At 40.0% G+C, this 21,800-nt stretch overlaps 1 protein-coding gene across 3 annotated transcripts in view; it reads right to left on the reverse strand.

Annotated features, from left to right (window-relative positions):
• UBA6 (ubiquitin like modifier activating enzyme 6) overlaps positions 1-21,800 on the reverse strand; it is a 135,865-nt gene that overhangs the window by 43,828 nt on the left and 70,237 nt on the right. For all 3 annotated transcript variants that reach the window (XM_070726958.1, XM_070726957.1, XM_070726959.1), the window contains 11 exons: positions 19,446-19,513; positions 18,924-19,002; positions 18,431-18,511; positions 17,668-17,745; positions 15,740-15,921; positions 8,470-8,575; positions 7,757-7,846; positions 7,513-7,593; positions 5,583-5,711; positions 535-586; positions 392-455 (listed from right to left, as the gene is read on the reverse strand). In XM_070726958.1, coding sequence (XP_070583059.1) covers positions 392-455; positions 535-586; positions 5,583-5,711; positions 7,513-7,593; positions 7,757-7,846; positions 8,470-8,575; positions 15,740-15,921; positions 17,668-17,745; positions 18,431-18,511; positions 18,924-19,002; positions 19,446-19,513 — 1,010 coding nt within the window. The remainder of the gene's footprint in view (positions 1-391; positions 456-534; positions 587-5,582; positions 5,712-7,512; positions 7,594-7,756; positions 7,847-8,469; positions 8,576-15,739; positions 15,922-17,667; positions 17,746-18,430; positions 18,512-18,923; positions 19,003-19,445; positions 19,514-21,800) is intronic.

Here is a 21,800-nt window from a genome sequence, read left to right on the forward strand (position 1 = left end):
ATCTTGGATCCAAAATTTAACTTATTTCATGTTTTAACTTTAAATCTCATTTTGATATAATGCAAACCAAATTTAGGCATGAATTTTCATTGAAATATTTCTAAAATAGAAATCACTTTGATGTGATTGGAAAACATAACAATATATGTTTTTAAAGTTACTGACTGACACATTCAAGATAACACCAAACAAGTAAAGCCAAAAAGAAAAAAGAAATTTACTAATATATGTGTACTTCAGAAGGGACTTAGAGTTTATTTTCAAAGTCAAAGAAGACCTTGCGATACCATATTTGTATATAAATACAAACGTAAAACTAGTTCTATAAGTCCATTGATAAGCATTTTTGTGAATTACAATAACAATATATAAAAAAGAGAAATGTACTTACAAAGAGTCATTAAAATCAAACTGAATTGGAAAAGGTGGCCTTTTTGGTGATTGCCAAAACAAGCCTGCCAATTTAAAGGAAAAAAATTAATTGCTAAAAACAGCAAAACTAAATTTGATAGAATGTAAAATTATTGCACTTACTGCCATCTTTTAATCTTGTATCAATAGGAAATGAATGCAGTAATTGAAGAGCCTAAGTTAAAAAAAATAGCATAGTTATTTATTTATTTTATTTATTTATTTTATTAGATTTGTATGCCGCCCCTCTCCGAAGACTCAGGGCAGCTCACAACAATAATGAGCACATATAAATGCTTTTCATTAATGAAAACATGATACATGTAAACTATTCTAAAGTCGATCAGATAAAAAACTGCAATAAAATACACAATACAGGACTTCTATTATAAAATTCTTCCCTTTGAAAATTTATTATGAACTAATATTCAAACAATAATTATTATAAAGTAGGTATGTCCAACGTTTGTCTTATCTGGGCCACACTGCTCTTTAAAGAGCAATCTGTCTAGGGTCAGAAATAAAATATTTAATATTGTTAATATCATGAATATAAATAACAAACTTTTTTAATTTTGGAAGTCTTGTGAAGCTGCATTATTAGATGTCCAGGACTGGATGTGACTCAAAGGATCCAGGTTGGAAACACTGCTGGTAAGGAGTTGATAGCAATGATATAATTTACTATTTACAATTTGTTTGGTTTTTCAGCTTTGGGGGGATAGGAAATTATCCCTCAGCTTTATTCCTCTTCTGCTAGTCTGCTTGGTAGAAATGATATGCTCATACACTTACTTACTTACTTACTTACTTACTTACTTACTTACTTACTTACTTACTTACTTACTTACTTACTTACTTACTTACTGGATTTATATGCCGCCCCTCTCCAAAGACTCGGGGCGGCATATAACATATTAAAAAACCCAATAAAATACAATAGGCTAAATCTAATTAATTAAAACTAAGTAAATAAATCCTTAATTATATTAAAAATCAATCATACCCATTCAAACAACAATCATACATAACATTTGTCGGCCAGGGGGCTAAGGTCTGGTGGCATAAATTAGTCTTAATTATCTTACGGAAGGCGAGGAGGGTGGAGGCAGTGCAAATATCCAGGGGGAGCTGATTCCAGAGGGCCGGGACCCCGAGAGAGAAGGCTCTTCCCTTAGGTCCTGCCAAGCGACATTGTCTAGTTGATGGGAACTGGAGAAGGCCGACTCTGTGGGACCTAACTGATCGGTGGCACTCATACAGCAGAAGGCGGTGCTACAAGTAATCTGGCCCGATGCCATGTAAGGCTTTTTGATCATTACCAACACTTTGAATTGTGTCAGGAAACCAATATGTAAGCATGCATGTTAAAAGCCAGCATTATTTTCATGTGGCTGAAATGAAAATTAATAAATTATTTGGCATGTTTATAAAGATAACTTAGATTAATATTGAAAAGACATCTATAAAAAGTTATTTATTACCAAAAAGTTTATTTCTCTACTTAAGATTTAGAAATATTCTGTACAGTTAATGTTAGAAAAACAATATTTTGAATTATTGATGAAAGTAGGGATGCTTCCGTATATATATTTTTGCCGAGAGGCAAAAAAGGAGCTGTGATGTTCCTTCAATATACCAGGGTGATTCGACACAAAATGTAACCCTTCCCTGGTGCAGAGCTGAAGGGATTGGATACTGTAGCCTAGAGGATAATTCTCTGCCTTACAAGGCAAAGGTTGCAGGTTCAAGTCCCAGTGGGTATGGCTAGCTGATGAGGCCAAAATAAGGCTGAAATAGATCTATCCTAGTCTCCCTTAATTTTCAAATTCAGCAAAAAAAACATATGACACATACAGATAGAATTGTCGGCTGTAAATAAAATTAACTGCCTTGGAAATGGCCCTGGGTTGGGCTGAGAGGCAAATAAGGAGCTGAGATGTTCCTTCAATACACATGGGTGATTCAACACAAAAATATGTAATCCTTCCCTGGTGCAGAGCTGAAGGGATTGGATACTGTAGCCTAGAGGATAATTCTCTGCCTTACAAAGCAAAGGTTGCAGGTTCAAGTCCCAGTGGGTATGGCCAGCTGATGAGGCCAAAATAAGGCCGAAATAGATCTATCCTAGTCTCCCTTAATTTTCAAATTCAGCAAAAAAAACCCAACATGTGACATATATATATATACAGTGGTACCTCGTGATAAGAACCCCTCGTTATACGAACATCTCGAGATACAAACCCGGGGTTCGGGAATTTTTTGCCTCTTGTTACGAACTTTTTCCGGCTTACGAACCCACCGCAGATCGCAAAATGGCGCTCCGCTGGGCGCCACCGCCCAGCTGTCACCTTTTAAAACAGCCGGGGGGCTTCTCGGCGTTCTCCAGGAAGTTCAGCAAAAGTTCGGATTCGGGTTCTGGAGGCCGCTGAGAAGCGCCCAGCTGTTTCAGAAGGTTACAGCCGGGCGGCGGTGCCCGGCGGAGCACCGTTTTTCCGATCGACAGCGGCGTTTTCGTCCGATCTGGAGGCTGAAACGGAGGTGGGGAATCCCAATAGGGAATTCCATGGGCGGAGCTTTGACGTCACGAAGACATCCTTCCTGGTCGGCCAAAACGTGGCCTCCAGCTAGGACGTCTTCGCGACGATAGTTGTTAAGTATGGCTGGGTCCAGGGAAGGCCTCCTGAGGAGGGGGCGCACAAGTGCCTCCTTATAGGAAGCTGGGAAGGACCCCCTTCCCAAAGAAGCGTTGACAATCTCCTGGACCCAGCTCCGTGTCACATCTCTGCTGGCCGAAACCAGCCAAGAGGGACACGGATCCTGTAAGCAGGTGGCGGAACTCACAGATCCAATGGCCTTGTCCACTTCATCAGGTGTCACCAGGTCAAACTCCTCCCAGACAGATGGGCAAGGATGGGCCCCAGTCACCTTGACTGACTCGTCAATTGACTCTATTATCCAGTTGGAGTCAAGATATGTCCGAATCCAAGCGATTTTATCAACGAAAAATGAGTTAAAATCCTCAGCACTGCTCTGTAAGGGATCCCCAACTCCCCCCTGATTAAGAAGGGAGCGATTCACCCTAAACAGAGCGGCCAGGCAAGATTCCACTGATGCAATCAAGGCGGCATGATACATGCATCTTGCCACCTTGAGTACCACTTTGTAAGTCTTAATATGAGCTCTTATAAGGGTTCGATCGGACTCGGATTTACTTTTCCTCCTTCTCTAGATGTCTCTTGTGGTGTTTCAACTCCCGGAGTTCCTCGGTAAACCAAGGAGCCCTTCGGGGTCTAGTGCCATAGAGAGGTCACAACGGTGCAATCCGGTGAAGAGCCTCCGTCACAGCCTTGTTCCAGGCCACGGCAAGGGACTCTGCTGAACTGTGAATGAGTGTATCTGGTACAGCTCCAAGCGCCCTCTGAAAGCCCTCTGGGTCCATTAGGTGTCTTGGACGGAACCACCTAATTGGTTCCGCCTCCCTGTGGGGGAGGATTGGAGCCAGGAAGTCAAGCCGCAGTAGAAAATGGTCTGACCATGACAAAGGCAACACATGATAAAGGCAACACATCCTCTCCCTGGCTCAAGCAAAGGCGCCAGCCAACTGCAGTCTCGAGAGCTCCGGCCTTTGCAGGTAGGAAAGCAATTTTTTTTAAAAAAAAAACCCCTTGAATTTGCCTTAAAGGTGCCTCCTTGGTGCCGGCATCGTTCCTACGCGTCACCTACGCATTACTGGCACTGCTAGGCACTACATATTTCTATGTACAGACAGCGATGCCCTCCCAAAGGCGCCCCTGAAGCTACTTCAGCCGGGAAGAGGCGACACCTGCCATAGCTTCCTCACCCGCCCAAGCCAGCAATGACTGCTGGGCTCCCTCAGGGCGCCCTCTTGTCAGTGACCCAAGTATAAGCCGAGGTCGGGGTTTTCAGCCCATTTTTGGGCTGAAAAACTCGGCTTATACTCGAGTATATACGGTACTGAACATCCAAAATATACTATTTAATTCTATGTATATATGCCGAATGTGTACATACATATTACACACAGGCACACAAAAATATACATTACATACTATATAAACTGTATACAGATTCAACCTCATTTACTGCAATAGGAAAATCATACCTAGAGCCCAGAAGGGAAAAAAAGAAAAAAAAATCAAAGGAGCCCATCACGGAGTATAATATAGAGTGCCAAGGCATGGACAAATTCTGGAAGCTCCTGGGGTAGCAAATGTAACACTGCTGTACAAGCTGCATTGGCTGCAGCTTGCTTCTAGATCCAATTCAAGTTGGTCCAGGTATCAGGAGACATCTTACTCAATGGGATAGAAACACTAATTTGATCTAGCAAATGGGACTTGCCACAAATCCCATTTGTCAAGGAATTTTAGTTGGCAGGGTCAAGAAGAAGAAGTATAAGGAGACTCAGTCCCTACAAAATCACATTGGTAAAGGCAGGAAATGTTGCACAATAGCAAGTGATGATAGAATAATTAAGAGACTGTATCTATATGCCAGAATTGAATCATCTTTGTGTATACAAGGTGAAATAACGCAATGCAATGTCAAAATGAGTGCAAGGACAATTTGGCGCAGACTGCAGGAATTTGGCCTAAAATCTAGAATTCCACGAAAAAAGCCACCTTTCTCTCTCAAATGAAGATTGAAAAGTCTAAACTGGGTTAAAACCCATGTTACCTGGACAGAGAAACAATGGGGCAGTGTTATTTGAAGTGATGAGATCAAGATCTCCCTGTTTGGTAGTGATGATATAAAATACTGTATTTTTCAAAGTATAAGACCCACCTTCTCCCCCCCCCCAAAAAAGATTGAAAATGTGGGTGTTTCTTGTACTACAAATGTAGCTTTTCAAAACTTTTTTGCCCCAGCCCTTATGAGGTGCTAACAATTTCCCCAGCTCTTAGGCTTTTTTCATTACTTCTCCCTCAGAAGAAAGTTTTTTCCCAGCCCTAACCAGGGGATAAAATAATGTTCTGAAACTGACTAGACTAAGACACTAACCAGAAGAATATCTGATAGGCAGATTCCCCCCACCCCTTTTCCCTCCCCTAAAACTAAGATGTGTCTTATACTCCGGTGCGTCTTAATACTCTGAAAAATACGGCACGTAAAGAAAAGAATCAACAAAAGAAGTAAAGCATTCATACCTTATGATTAAAGTACTTCTCAAATTTTAATCTTGCCAATTCAACACATTGGGACCAGTTTCTTGGTCTTCTACCCAGGCATTTAATCACTTGGAAAGAGCCTTCCAAACTTTCCCCAGATTTTATTCTCTAGAAAACATAAAAACAAGCCTTGAACATATGTCACAAATTACATGTAATAAAAATATATGTATTTCTACAGTATGTGTTAATACAGAATTATGATCAGCAGTAAACCTGCAAAAAATAGCAAACTGTTTGAAAACATTTCATTTCTCATTCAAGAAGTTTCTTCAGTTTAGTTTAGTTCTTCAGTTTCAGAACTGAACTAAACTGAAGAAACTTCTTGAATGAGAAATGAAATGTTTTCAAAGAAAAAACAGGAAAGTCCAGTTGCCTTTTGAAAAGCACATTTGAGACAACCTCTGAATAATTTCATTTTTTTGCAATTGTCTCAACATTCTACTCTTTCTGTGTTTCTTGATTGTGAAATAATTATATCTATAAGGTTGTACTTTAAGTTACCCGGTGAGATACAGTGATCCCCCGGGTATCGTGCTCCCGATCATTGCGAACGGGCTAAATCGCGATTTTTCAACCCGGAAGTCAAAACACCATCTGCGCATACGTGCCCTTTTTTTTATGGCCACGCATGCGTAGATGGCGCCGGGCAGATCAGCTGCTGGGCGGCTTCCCTGGGTCCCTTCGCCCGCCCACGCCGTTCGCTCGGGCCGCTTCCCAGCTGTGTACTCAGCTGGGAAGCGGCCCGAGCGAACGGCTTGTCCGCCGCCTGCCTGCCCGCACGCCCGCGGCTCGCCCGCCCTTCGCCCGCCCACGCCGTTCGCTCGGGCCGCTTCCCAGCTGAGTACTCAGCTGGGAAGCGGGCCGAGCGAACGGCTTGTCCGCCGCCCGCCTGCGCGCCCGCCCGCCCTTCGCCCGCCCACGTTGTTCGCTCGGGCCGCTTCCCAGCTGAGTACTCAGCTGGGAAGCGGCCCGAGCGAACGGCTTGTCCGCCGCCCGCCTGCGCGCCCACCCGCCCTTCGCCCGCCCACGCCGTTCGCTCGGGCCGCTTCCCAGCTGAGTACTCAGCTGGGAAGCGGCCCGAGCGAACGGCTTGTCCGCCGCCTGCCTGCCCGCGCGCCCGCGGCTCGCCCGCCCTTCGCCCGCCCACGCCCAGGAACCCCAATCTTCGGCTCCTCGCTAGCGCTGCGGAAGTAAAAACACCATCTGCGCATGCGCAGATGGTGTTTTTACTTCCGCAGCGCTACTTCGCGCAAAACCGATCATTGCGAGGGGTCCTGGAATGGAACCCTCGCAATAATCGGGGGATCACTGTAAATACGAATGTTGATTCTTATTTGAATTGAAAGCTAGAATTTAATTGTGATTTAAGGTTATAATGTGTTGCTATAATGGAATGAATTCAAGACATAACATAAATACGTAATTTCAGAACTGAAGAAGCTTCTTGGATAAGAAATGGAATGTTTTCGAGGGGGGGGGGGATCCAAGAAAATCCAGCTGCCTTTTGAATAACATATTTGAGACAATCATGACTCAGATGTCTGTGAAACTCCATAAACATTTACAATTACAATTCTACCATCACTAATATCAATGAAATATTCACAATAAGTTTTTAAATGAAATTTTATCCATTTTTTTTAAGGTTGTTCTAGTACAAACCTCTGCAAAACCTTTGGGGAGAATACGAATGTATTATTATTATTATTATTATTATTATTATTATTATTATTAATTAGATTTGTATGCCGCCCCTCTCCGTAGACTCGGGGTGGCTCTATACTATAGATTTAATTAAACAATTAATATTCCCTCAAATATGTAAAACTTACTACATAATATTTACTTATTAAATGACAAACATAGTAATTCCATATATAATTTTAGTCATAATTTAGAATATTACCTGTAACACTTCTTCTGCTGATGGATACGTTTGCCAAAACTTGTTAAACAGGGAAGGCTTGTGTGAAAAAGCACTTTCAAACTAAAACAAAAAAACCCAAATGTTATCAGAAAATACTACCGCATATCTACCCATTTTCTTACTAGAAAAAGAAACCAGGATTGCAATTCATTTCCACTTTTTCTTCCTTTCAATGGAACTTGTCTTTCTAATTTGAATGCATCATGCTCATACTAAAATTTACCTTATCTCTTGCCCACTGTATTGTGTGTTCAGTAGCAGCTGGAAAAGACTTTATTGTGCAAAATGGTATTTCTTCTTCAGGTGGATCTCGCTGAATAGTTAAAAAAACACACACACCAAAAAAGATTATATGGATACAAACAGATACAAATACATTATCAAAATTATTATTCATAAAGCATAAACAAGATAAATTGTTTTGAATGAAACAGAGTTTGTAAATTGTTTTGAATTAATAACATGAAGGAATGATTAGTGTCAGGAAACTAAAGTTAAATTATTACACTAATATCCAACACTGATATTCTATGTTGTAAGTAAATCGTCTTAGCAATGAGGTCAGAATGACTTAACAAGTACATTTTATTTTCAAAGACAACTAATGTTTATCGAAACCATAAATTCCAGCATGGATTGGTAAAGAAAACTGAATACTGAAATACTTTACCTTAAATCAACAATCAAACTTCTCACTATACGGTTTAGTCCCTGATTATTTTAGATGTCATAGTTTTGAATGTCTCTTTAAATGGTTTCCAAAAACCAAAGAATTTGACATGTTTGCTCAAGAATATTTTAACCTTATATACAAAATCTGTACAAATATCTAATGTCAGTTGATTTTTAAAGCATGCAAAGATTATCTATTTCAAAAGAGATCAAATAAAATGTATGTTCTTCAATCCAAAGGAAAGCATTTTTATGGCCACTTACATGACTATTGTAAGATTCTGTTAGATGAGGCACAATGACTTCTGTATGCCCTTTGGTTCCCATTGTTCCAGAATCTAAGAGGGGACGTAAGCTTGCTAGGCAGCGACTTCACAATGTAAGCAAAGAATAAAATTATTTTTATTGACTAATAATAGAACATGGGAAAAGAAATAGTATGATATGAGTTCACAACTCAGCTCAGATTATCTGGCCAAAAAAGAGAAAAAGAGAGCAACTAATTATAAAGTACTACATTGAATCAGATAATTGGATACATTTATGAAATATTTATATCCTGATTTTGATAGCCAAATGTGTTATTAGATTCTGCCCCAGCACACTAAGCCCCAATTAAGCAACCAAGAGGGAGGGAAGACCCTTCTAAGTATAATTTATTGGAAACATTTCAGAATAAAAATGTTTTTCTCTATTCAAAAGAGGAAACTAGTTCAAAGCTTGGAATTCCCTTTTATAATTAGCACACAAAGAAAAGTACAAAAAAAAGTTGATTGGATAAAATAAAATATCCTGCATAAAAAATCAGTTACATTAAAGTTAAACATATTACATGTTGACATCATACAAAACAAAACATGATCTTTTAAGTGAGATTTAGTACACTTGTAGGTGATTTTAGAATGTTAAGAAAAATCTCATAAGGTTACTTAAAGTCTATGAAGAGAACCAGATGTTATTAACACTGCAGGAGTTCTTTCTTTTAAAACTGATAAGGTGCAGGAATCTTGTTATCTATAGACACTCCTTTTTTTCAAGCCTGGGGAAGTAAAAGTAATTTATATGTTTTTAATTACTGAGACAGGAGGCTCCTCAGGAAAATTAATTAAATGAAAGTACAGTAATACGTCTTACGAACTTAATTGGTTCCGGGACAAGGTTCATTAGGTGAAAAGTTTGTAAGACGAAACAATGTTTCCCATCGGAATCAATGGAAAAGCGAATAATGCGTGCAAGCCCAAAACTCATCCCTTTTGCCCATTACTGCCGGCATTCGGATCCTTGTTTGGAGGTGGGGTGGTGGTGTGGGGGAGGGGTGGACCTGACATTCCTGGCGCTGCTGCTGCTTCTGAAAGGAAAACTGCCACCGCCGCCACTATCCTCTTGTCCTGGCAAGAGGGATAGAATCCGCCGGGACGTGGTAGCCCCACCCTTTGGGGCTGGAGCAGAGGGGTGGCTGTGAAGGGGCTGGCTCAGCGAAAGGGCTCCCAGCGAAGGGGCTGTGAGAGGGTTTTCTCCGAGTGCTTCGGGAATGCCCGCCCCACCCCTCTCGCAGCCCCTTCGCTGGGAGTGCTTTCGTCCAGGGCTGTCAGTGAAGGGGCTGCAGGAGAGGCGGGGCAGGCATTCCCGGAAAGCTCGAAGAAAGCGCTCCCAGTGAAGCCACGCTCTGGCTTCCCAAGACCGCAGTCCGAAATCCCTTCTGCCTTGGTGATTTTTTTGCCTGTCGATGCAAGATTCCCCCGGCAGCAGGCAAGGCTCGATGTCCTGACTCCCGAGGAGCTCATTCACCCATCTTCCCAGTTCTGAAATTGCCTTGCAAGGAAAGGAGGCAACGACATCCCTGGCATTTCCCCGATTCTCACGGCGATCTGTGTTTTGACGCGCTCTTGAGATTGAAGGCAGGTGGGGGGGAGGGTTGCGTTGGGAAGGTGGAAAAAAATGTGAAGGTTTAAAACCACTGGCTCTCTTGTCTTTGCTGAAGGGAAGAGGGCTCCGGACTCAGTTTTGTGACTCAACTCTCACTTCGGTTTGCTTTGGAACAAGTTCGGGTTTTTTTGCCTCTGCAGTTATCCAAAAGAAGCCGGGAGGCTGGAGAAAAAAGACACACGGGACCCTGCATGCCCCTCTGCCTGCCTGCGTTTCTCCAATTCTCTTGGCTTATTTTGGATAACGAGGGGAACACATCAATCACAAGCCAGCATTCAATCGCGGGGAGGGTCCTAAGAAGTTAAACTTAAATAGAAAACTGCTTTCCCCCCCTCTGTACACACACACACAAGGTGAAGCTGTTGGGTTACTATTACTAATAGCTTTTTCTTATCATTCCTATCACCATTTCCTCCCACTTATGATTGTATGACTCTAACTTGTTACTTGTATCCTTAAGATTTTTATTAATATTGTTTCCTCATTGCTTATTTGATCTCTACGACATTAAGTGTTGTACCTCATGGTTCTTGACAAATGTACATTTTCTTTTATGTACACTGAAAGTATAAGCACCAAAGACAAATTCCTTGTGTGCCCAATCACACTTGGACAATAAAGAATTCTATTCTATTTACAGAAAATTAAAAATTATAGACTGATTTTACTTTAAAATACAGATTATAAAATATTTGCATCAATAATGGCAAATAGATTTCTAAATTAATTCATAAGTCCAGGTCAAAATGGATTTTTACCTAAAAGAAAGATTAAAGATAACATGTGAACGATTTTGGAAAAAGATTTGTAATCTTGTATTGTAATCAAAACAATCTACAGTAAACAAACAGCCAAAATATTAGTGAATGCAGATATCACAGAGAAGGTAGACATTATGAAAGGAACAAAACAAGGATGTCCCTTATCCCTATCGTTATTTTTTGTTGATACTAGAGGTATTAATTAGAAATACATTTGCAATCAATTGCAGTCAATTGCAATCAAGATATGATAAAGATATTAAAAGGGCATTAATTTAAAAATGACAGAACTAGATGATATACAGGAACAGATGAAAGACTAATTTAATATATATATTGATATAGGGGAAGAACAAGTAAAGGAAACAATTATTAAATGGGTAAGGAATTTTGGTCGTAAGTTAGAATTGGATAAGTGGCAACAGCTATGGGAAAGAAATTACAAATTGACAGCATATAAAGAAAATTTGTATAAAATGTTTTATAGATGGCACATCTATAAAACGTCTTTCCTGGCCGGCCGAAACGCGGACTCCAGGAAGGATGTCTTCATAATGTCAAAGCTCCGCCCCTGGAATTCCCTATTGGGATTCCTTATCTCCGTTTGAGCCTCCCGACCAGCTGACAGCTCCGCGGCTCTTCTGCAAAGCTGACAGCTGGGCGGTGGCGCTTCTCGGCGGCCTCCTGAACCCGAACGCCGAACCCAAACTTTTGCCGAACTTCCAGGTTTGGTGTTTTGGAGAACGCCGAGAAGCCCCCCGCCTATTTCAAAACGTTACAGCTGGGCGCCGCCGCCGAGCAGAGCGCCGTTTTTGCGATTTTTTTCCCTTGCATGCATTAATCCCCTTTACATTGTTTCCTATGGGAAACACTGTTTCGTCATACAAACTTTTCGCCTTACAAACCTCCCGGAACCAATTGAGTTTGTAAGATGAGGTATCACTGTATAATTAATTATTCATATAATTACAGCAGCGAAAATTGCATTTGTGCAAAAACGGAAAGCAACAAATGCCCCTTCTGAAAGGGATGTAATTTAAAAAATATTAGATTGTACAGAAATGAATAGATTGACAATGAAAATTAAAGATAAGGAAGATTCTGAATACAGTGATAGCTCATCTTATGAACTTAATTCGTTCCGTGACGAGGTTTGTAAGTAGAAAAGTTAGTAAGATGAAACAATGTTTCCCATAGGAATCAATGTAGAAGCGAATAATGCATGCAATCCCAAAACTCACCCCTTTTGCCTCATTACTGCTGGCATTCGGATCCCTGTTCGGGGGCGGGTGGAGAGGGGAGAGACAATGCAGGCTGCCCGGAGGGAGCCTGGTGGGTGGATTGACACCCGTGGGAAGCTGCCTGGCAATTTGTCAGCCGACGGGTCTTCCATCCTCCTTGAAAGTGTTTTAGGTGGCGGCAGGCAGAGGGGAATCACTGGAGGATTTCTTTATCAGCAGCGGCAAAGGCACCCTGGCCAATCCTGCCTGAAAGCTACCAGCGGAAAGAAATCCTCCAGGAAGGATAGCAGCTCTCCTTCCTGGCAAGCGGGCGAAACAGGAGCAACGCTGTCTTCCCGACGAGCTGCTCTCTTTCCCGCAGGACAATCCTAGAACCCCAGTAGGGCCTCCTGGACATGAAAACTCGGAGAAGACAGATTGTCTTGTGGGAGTCCAGTAATGGCTTCGGATTTGGTCCAATTTCCCCCCTCTAGTAGGGCAGAAGGGGAGGCCAGCGCCCGGAAATGAGGCCGGGAAGCCTTGGCATGTCTGGTCAATGAGCTGCTCTCCTTCCTGAAGGATTTCTTCCCGCTGGTGGCTCCCGGGTGGGATTGATTGGGCCGCCTTTGCTGTTGCGGCTGTAAAGTGGGTGAATTGACCAGGGTGCTTTTGCCGGGTGATTGACTGGGGCGCCTTTGCCGCCGCTGCTGCAAAGTGGGCAAATGGGGAAGCGGAAGCGATGTTGTCTCCCTGACAAGCTGCTCTATTTCCTGGACGATTTCTTTAGCAGCAGTGGCAAAGGCACCCTGGCCAATCCTTCTTGAAAGCCACCAGCGGGAAGAAATCCTCCAGGAAGGAGAGCAACTCTCCTTCCTGGCAAGCGGGCGAAGCAGGAGCGATGTCGTCTTCCCGACGAGCTGCTCTCTTTCCCGTAGGATGATCCTAGAACCCCAGTAGGGCCTCCCAGACACGAAAACTCAGAGAAGACACACGTACAAATGGCCCGTTCATTTCCCTCCCTTCCCTTCCGGTCATTACAGCCGGACAGTAACTATGGAGCTTTCCGTCTTTGTGGAAGGCTCTCCGAAAGACACTCCCCCCATCCCTCTCTCCGTCTCTGTACAGACCACGTCTCGAGTAGTTCCAGGGGAACAAAGCCTTTTCTCAAAGGGGGGAGAAGGGGGCCGACCACTCTTTTCGCTCTCCTGCTATGAGATTGGGCGGGGGGGTCGGGAAAATGTGGGCAGGTGTTTCCCCGAGCCATTGGCCCACTTCCCCAAGCCATCTTGCCCTGTTCTGGTGTAGTGCCAACAGCTCAGGCTGGGCCATCCGGGAACCGGGCAACACAGCTTCCACATGGCGGGAGCTGCGGAGAAAGGATGCCCACATCTCCTACTTGCCCACTTTCCCCATGGCAGTCGCCACCTTGAGCTACCTGTGGGGCCCCGTGGGCAGGCAGCAGCTCTGGAGGCACAGCCGCCTAAGGACTCCATGGGCACCACTCTTTTTTGGCCGCCACAGCAGAAGCGACCATGGGGGGTGAGGTGAATCGCACGCTCTCTCCCTGAAGGGAAACTACTGACAGCTGTGCGAACGGGCAGTCCGGGATCGAGGCCTGTTCTGGGAGGACTCTGGCACAGGAGACGCTGCAATGAGACACTCCGCACCACACTGACTGCGAGGGACTTCCATCCCTCCCCATTGCCTTCATAGGATGCCATAAGACTGGCTTCTCCCACACACCCTCTTTTGCTGCCTTCCAAAGACTTCGCTAGCCTTTCTTTATCCACCCACCACCCTAGGGTGGCTATGGAGAACTCCTTGGATGCGCCATTTTCTAGGAGAAGGGATGGGGGGTGAAGACCCCACACGGCAAAGCCTGGCCCCAGTTCCCTTAGGATCATCAGAGCCTGCAAATTTAAAATCGCTTGTTTTGGCTGCTGCTTACAGCAGCAGCAGCAGCTGAGAGAGAAGTGAGGGTTCATAAGACGAAAATGGTTTGTGAGAAGAGGCAAAAAAATCCTGAATGCCCAGTTCGTATCACGAAAGGTTCGTATGAAGAGGCGTGATTGGTTAGAAAATGAATATGTATGAAGATAAGTAATACAGATCAAATTGGAGGAAAATAAAAAAGTGAAGGTGGTAGATCTAAGTGATAAAATTAGGCAGTTTAGGAGGCAGCATTAAGTTAATAGTTAATATATATATAGGAAAATAAAAGAATTAAGCATAGATGTGATATTGGGGGGGGAGGAATAAGTTTAAGAGATGCAACGATAATTAAAGGATCAGGGGCATTAATTATTGTCTATTAACTATAGGATTTATCGTGAACAAATATACTCATGGAAATACTGAGACAGAGAAAAGAAAATAGAGAAGGAAAGGAAGAAGGGGAGAGGAGGGAAGTAAAGAAGTGGGAGAGAAGGAGAAAGAAGGTAGAGAGAAGAGAGGGAGATAGAGGGAAGGGAGTAATAGGATATAAAAGGGGAAACAGGTGGGTAATCAATGTATAAAAGATGCAAATTAAGATATTGGTCCACATAATGTTAAACAGAAACATACAGCTGTGTATTCTGTTAAGAATTAAGGTATATATATGTGAGTGTGTCATAGAGAAAACCAATAAAAACTTTATTTCTAAAAAAATCAAACTCCTGGCAATTAGCAGAATAACTTGCAATACTACATTCTAACCATTGCATCACCATTGCTCTTATGATTTAACAATTAATTACATTTATTCTGTATAAAATATAACTGTCAAGGACTTCACAAAACATTTTGATTCAGAAACACCCTCTTTGAGTGTTTGAAGATGGAATCATAGTTAGCAAGCAAACTAGAAGGAACGAGTGCCCCTTTCCAAAAGCTAAATAATTATATAATTATTACATAGAAACATAGAAGACTGGCGGCAGAAAAAGACCTCATGGTCCATCTAGTCTGCCCTTATACTATTTCCTGTATTTTATCTTACAATGGATATATGTTTATCCCAGGCATGTTTAAATTCAGTTACTGTGGATTTATCAACCACATCTGCTGGAAGTTTGTTCCAAGGATCTACTACTCTTTCAGTGAAATAATATTTTCTCACGTTGCCTTTGATCTTTCCCCCAACTAACTTCAGATTGTGTCCCCTTGTTCTTGTGTTCCCTTTCCTATTAAAAACACTTCCCTCCTGAACCTTATTTAACCCTTTAACATATTTAAATGTTTCAATCATGTCGAATTTATAATGATTCATCAAAATAAGCAACATTCCCATAACTGGGGATTGAGTCCACTGAATATTTAAAACTCATTTTTTTTATTATGAAGAGTCCTATGAGTAGCCATTGACACTACAATCCACATCTTAAATTTAGTTTGATAGAAAAGCGGAAGGCAATGAAATTGTTTCAATATAGGTCTAACGAGGGACGTCAAGAGATATCCATTCATTATCAAAATTATTATTCATAAAGCATAAACAAGATAAATTGTTTTGAATGAAACAGAGTTTGTAAATTGTTTTGAATTAAGCAAATCTATATATAACATGAAGGAATGATTAGTGTCAGAAAACTAAAGTTAAATTATTACCTGGGAGGAGGAGAGAAAAATCTCTGATCACAGATTTACCTGTCAATATACCTCCTGGCTTCCACATTGTCTAATGCAGTTACAATTACATCTTGCTTGGTATAGAAATCATCATTGTATATGTTCTCAGTAGCTGGGCATACTTTGTTAAGGTATGAGTCTATCTTTATCTCAGGATTGATGCTACGTGTTGCTGCTGCTGCAGTACAACTCTTGGGTTTCTAAACAAAATTGAAGTTTCATGGAACAACCATTATACAAAGAAGTTTCATCTTATAGATTCACATTAGTATCATATTAAATGATTTTAATACTATTAAATTTATTCAGCATCAGTGATTTAATACTATAGAATAAATAATTGTAAATCACATTAATGATACCAAGAGGTAGTAATATTTTAAAGTGAATGGCAATCATATCAACATTACTTAAAAAAATATATCCCCAAATCTTGCAACATGAAGGCAACAGGTAGTCCTTGATTAACAGTAATTGGAATTATAATTTCTGTTTGTAAACAATGTGGCCATAAAGCATGATGTTATGTGACTGCATTGCTTAGTACCCCACAATCCTGGAAGTCCCCATTGCCATTATTAAGCAAGAAGGTCATTAATTGAGGACCTTACATGATTGCAACTACATGATTGCTACCTTCCTGTCAGCATTCAACAAACAAATCAATAGTGAAGCTGACAGGAAGTTGCAAGTCCCAGTCAGGAAAAGCCTTTCCTTGGGTGGCTCACAAACAGACCTATGGTTGATGAATGCTGGAGAGTAGGTGTGGATGCAAACAGTGATGCAGTGGCATGGCATGAAGGTAAGCAGATAGGAGTGAATGCCATAGCATGTAGCGAAAGGCAAGTTGAAGACTTCAGTCACTCATTAAAGTAAGTAACTTAAATATTTTATCAGCCTCTTTCCAAGCACCCCTTTTAAAAGGATCAAGATGAGAGGGCAGAATTGGAGAATTTAGTTTCAGCAACTTTTTTTTTTTTGGAGGGGGGTGGGAAGAATCAACGTCTGTCCCTCCCAGCTTTTTGTTTCCTCTATTGAAGAAATTTGGGGTTCTGGAGGAGGGAGGGGATTAAACAAGAGAAAGGTTTTGAGAAGTTTGTCCTAAAGCTGCCACCTCTGCATGAAGGCAACTGGCTTTCGAAGGCTACTGACAACTGCCTGATCAGGGCAGAGGCCCAATTCATAATCTCAACTTCACTGGTCAAGTACAGAGACTTGTTTGGAAGTTCATCTGGCATTGGAATACATTGTTAGGCCCTAATCTATCTGGGCTCTTCTTCCTGCTCGTGCTGCTCACCTGCTGGGATGTCTTTGGCTTTGCAAAGGCTTTTATTTATTTATTAGATTTATATGCTGCCCTTCTCTGAGGACTGCTGTTCTGCCTCATTTATAGATTCAGCTGGGTGGTGGGAATCCCAGGTTGGTGGTGGGAATCCCATCCCCCACCCTTGAGGTATTGCATACTCATTTAATGACCATTCATTTAACGATAGCATCACAGACAGTAGAATGTGGGGTCATTAAGTAAGGATTTTTTACTTAATATTGTCATCATTTATAGCCATTATTGGCAAGCTTCATTAAGGCCATAAATCAAGGATTACTTGTATATAGTTTAAGTATAAAATTCCACCTATTAGATAAAAAGATTACATGGTGAAAAAATCTCAAAGTGAAACATAAAAGTATTTAGAAAATCTATCTATCTCAGCCAAAACAAAGGGTCACATTGTAAGTAACATGGTTTGTTTAGTATGTATAGTTTTTAGTATTCGTCACATCACTCAGAACTAATTAATATTCAACTTGATGAATACCGAAGTACTCCTCCAACAAAATCCAAACATTTGCTCCACATTTAAATATACAAATACAGCTTCCTAATTAAAATAACTATTTTTTTAAACAAATCATTGTAACATTTTGTCCTCATTATTCCAACTTACCTGTATGTGATGAGGCCGAAAAAGAAACTGCCTATTCAAATTGGACTTTTCTATTAAATCTGGATCAGTTATTTCAACCTATATATTGGACAATTGATGAAATTATGAATTAGCAGTAAAGTGATCAAAACTTACATCAAAATCAGTATTTGAAATACTCTGCGTTCTTGTCACATCATTTTAAAAATGGGAATAAAACATTTCCACAATATTGTATATTGTATTCCTTTATTTAAACTATGCAAATCATCCCATTAAAAAACTCTTTGTTATCAGGTTATACTATAGCCAAGTCATAATAGATTTGTTGTTTCAACATTATTGGAAAATGCATTGCCAATAGAGATGATCCTTAGTTAACAACTGCCTTGTTTAATTACTATTTGAAGTTACAATGGTGTTGAAAAAACTTTATAAACAGTCCTTGCACTTACAACTGTCAGAGAGTCCTTACGATCATGTGATCAAGATTTGGGCACTTCACAATTGGTAGGTGTTAATGACCATCACAGTGTCCTGTGGTTATGTGTTTGCCATTTGCATGCTTTATAGCCAGCTTCCAACCAGCAAAGACATTAAAAAAACCATTAAAATAACAAGTTGCAGAAGTGATATCATAAATCCATCCTGGACACATGATACCTTGATTAATGACTGTATTGCTAGTGACAGACTTGCCAGTCCCAATTGTGATTGTTAAAAAAGAATTATCTACCAGTATATAGTCAGAGGAACTGAAATTAGGAGGTAATATGAAACATACCTTGCCTCTTTCTTGGCCTGTACCAACACCAAGGAGTGCAAAATTTTTTAACATTTCACAGCCGATTGCACCGCACCCAACCTAAAATGTCAAAGCATGGCAATATTATATAATATTTCCAATCTTTAATTAACATAATGAAAAATTAGCTACTTTTTTGATAAATGAAGAAAACATTAACAATTGTCCCTAAAAAGATATAGTGGTGCTAATTTTAAAGAGCTTTTGAAATATGTAATATAAGCTAACACATGAAATATATAAAAAACAATATAGATCCCTACTAACCACTACTGCAATTTTAAAATAAATGTGCTGTATATTGTAAACTACATGTTTTAGTGCCTAGGAATAAATTTTAATTAATACACAGTACCATAAATTTTAAAACAGATAATCTCTAAATTTAATGCCTGAGAACAGAGACCGAATTGTCTAAAAAAAGCCATTTAGCATTCTATTTAAGAAATCCCTCTGACAAAGTTATACTTACTAAGAAAACATTCAGATTCTTTAATTTCTGGCACAAGGAATCTCCAATGCAGACTCTTAGGGCATCGTATCTGTCTCCCCTATAAAATTCAAAGGATGTGAAAAATGAAAAATATTTCAAGAAACACATTTAAAAATTACTTCACACTATTCATACTCAGTTCTTAAGAGTTTAAGCTACATATTGGCAATCTACAAACTGTATGAACGTATCACCCATAGTGTACATGCTTTCAGGCTGTATGGAATAAAGCTTTAGAGCAGCTTCTCCAATTTCTATGTTGCTATGTTAGCTAAAATGATGACAAATTCTAACTTATCTGCAGGACCACAGAAGGGGATTAAGTACTAGATTTAGATTTAGTAAAATTGTGATCAAATATTTTAAGTTTTTAAGTTAAGGTTGAAGTCATTCAGTTAACTGGGTAATTTTTGTTTAGCTATCATCTGTCAATCTATTAGATTTTAGAGAAATAGTATGAAGAAAAATAATTAATGAAACAAAAGTTCATTAAATATTTACCTTGGAAGGAATTCTTCATCATGTACTTTTTCCGGAAATGTGACTAATTCCAATGCATCAATATACAGCTATAGATAAAAAGAAATGCAGTGATTATAAATCACAAAGTTAGATTCCAAACAGGACTGTACATTAGGATCATGCAAATTATTTTAAAACATATTTTTACCATGTGTAATTGAAAAATGAAAAGTCTTCTTTAAAGAATGTTATCTTTTTTCAGCCTTGAATGGCACTTTAGACACAGCTCCTAGGTATCTCTGCTTGTATGGCTGGCCATCCACATGCAGGCAATGACAACCAGGAACAATTTTTAAAACAGATAAACCTTGATGTGCAACTACAACTTGGTTATTGAGCAAATTTATCATTAAGTGAGATATTCATGTGATTGTTTTGTTCAATGACTACAATCATGGCTCTCCTAATTGCAGTCATTAAGCAATAACAAAAAATAATAAAACAAATGAAGCAAAACTATTTATTTATTTATGTATTTATGTATTTATTTATTTATTGATTGATTGATTGATTGATTGATTGATTTGATTTGTATGCCGCCCCTCTCCAAGGACGGTTGCTTGCCAAAGGAAGATAAGCAGAGATCCTTCATGCAGGGATCTGTTTCTCCAACTCACTACACAAGATCCCTTTCCTCTGTGTACAGAAGGCAATTCTTGCACTGAAATGCAGTAGGAATAAAGGATCCTGAACCATTTAACCTTTGTTTATAGAAGACTGTAAATGGTGTCCATTTTACTCTACTTGACCCAATAGAGAAGATTGTAAATGATGATCATATGATCATGGGATGGTTGGCAATTGGTCATAAGCGAAAATAGGCTATTGAATTTTCAGATCACAATCACATAGCTGCATGAGGGGTCCCCACAATGTTTTACAATGTCTGGAAGTATTTTATGGATCATAAAGCACTCTAAACAACCAATTGTGAGTCAAAGACAAATGAACCTGGAAAATGTTGCATATATTTAAAAGTCAGATGTTATGAAGTGCCTCTTTTGAAACCCTAAACCCTAAAATATTTTTGTATGGCAATATAAAATCCTTAAAATATAATTACAAAATGGAAGGAGACAGGGTGATATTTTTAGATGATTATGATATAGAAGAGAAAAGCTTATCATATCTGTAAACTTCCACACATAAATGTTATTATTATTATAATAAGGTTATTGCCTACTTTGTCAAAAGCCTTACTGAAGTCCAAGTAAACCACATCGACAGCATTCCCCTGGTCCATTAATTTTGTCACTTTGTCAAAGAATGCAGTAAGATTAGTCTGGCATGATCTGTTTTTGACAAGCCCATTGTTGGTTTTTGGTTTTTATTTTGTTTGTTTCTAGGTGTTCATTGATTCATTGCTTGATTATCTTTTTCAAAATCTTCCCTGGTATTGAGATCAGGCTGATAGGTCTGTAGTTTCCTGGATCTGTCCCCCCCCCCTCCCAATTTCTTGAAGATGGGAACTACATCAGTTCTTTTCTAGTCCTCTGGCAGTTCCTCGGTGCTCCAAGAACTTTGAAAGATACAGTTCAGTGGTTCTGAGATCTCATCTGCCAGTTCCTTCAGAACCTTGGGGTGTAATCAATCTGGTCCTGGTGATTTTATTTCGTCTAGGGTAGGCAGGTGTTCCCTTACCATTTTCTTCCCTAGTTTAAATTATGTTCCTAATATGTTTTTTTGTGATGCTGATTTTGATAGGTTGGACTGTTTTTTCCCTTTGATAGATGCAAAAAAATGGGTTAAGTAGCTCTGCTTTCTCTGTATTCCTTGTCTCCTTCTTGCCACTTTCTCCCTGGAATGAACCAATTGCTTCCTTGACTTTTTTTCTTATTTTTACTATGTTAGAAGAAGCTTTTTTGGTTACTTTTTACTCTTGCTGCAAGCCTTTGTTCATTGCGAGCTTTAGCTTTCCTCACTTCATCTTTGCAAGCTCCTGCTATTTGCTGATATTCTGCCTTGGTTATTTCCCCTTCTTTCCACTTTTTATACTTGCCCTCTTTGTCTTTTAATTTGTTAGAGAGTTCTTTATGCAGCCATGCTGGTTTATTTAAACATACATTAGTGAATCATACTTTGTTAAATTAAGCAAAATTTGCAGTGTTATTAAAAACATATCATATTTTGGGGAATTAAATTCTTTGACCAATGTAGCAGAAATGGTACCCCAAAACAACAGTGGAGAAGACAAACAATCTTATATCTGATTTACTGTATTTTTTGGACTATAAGACGCTCTAGACTTTGCTCCGGGGAGGAAAACAAGAAAAAAATATCTGCCTCTTCCTCCCAGGAATTTGCTTCCTTGCAATAAACAGCAAACAGCCTGGT

The sequence above is a fragment of the Erythrolamprus reginae genome, chromosome Z, assembly GCF_031021105.1.
Source record: "Erythrolamprus reginae isolate rEryReg1 chromosome Z, rEryReg1.hap1, whole genome shotgun sequence".
NCBI lineage: Eukaryota > Metazoa > Chordata > Lepidosauria > Squamata > Dipsadidae > Erythrolamprus > Erythrolamprus reginae.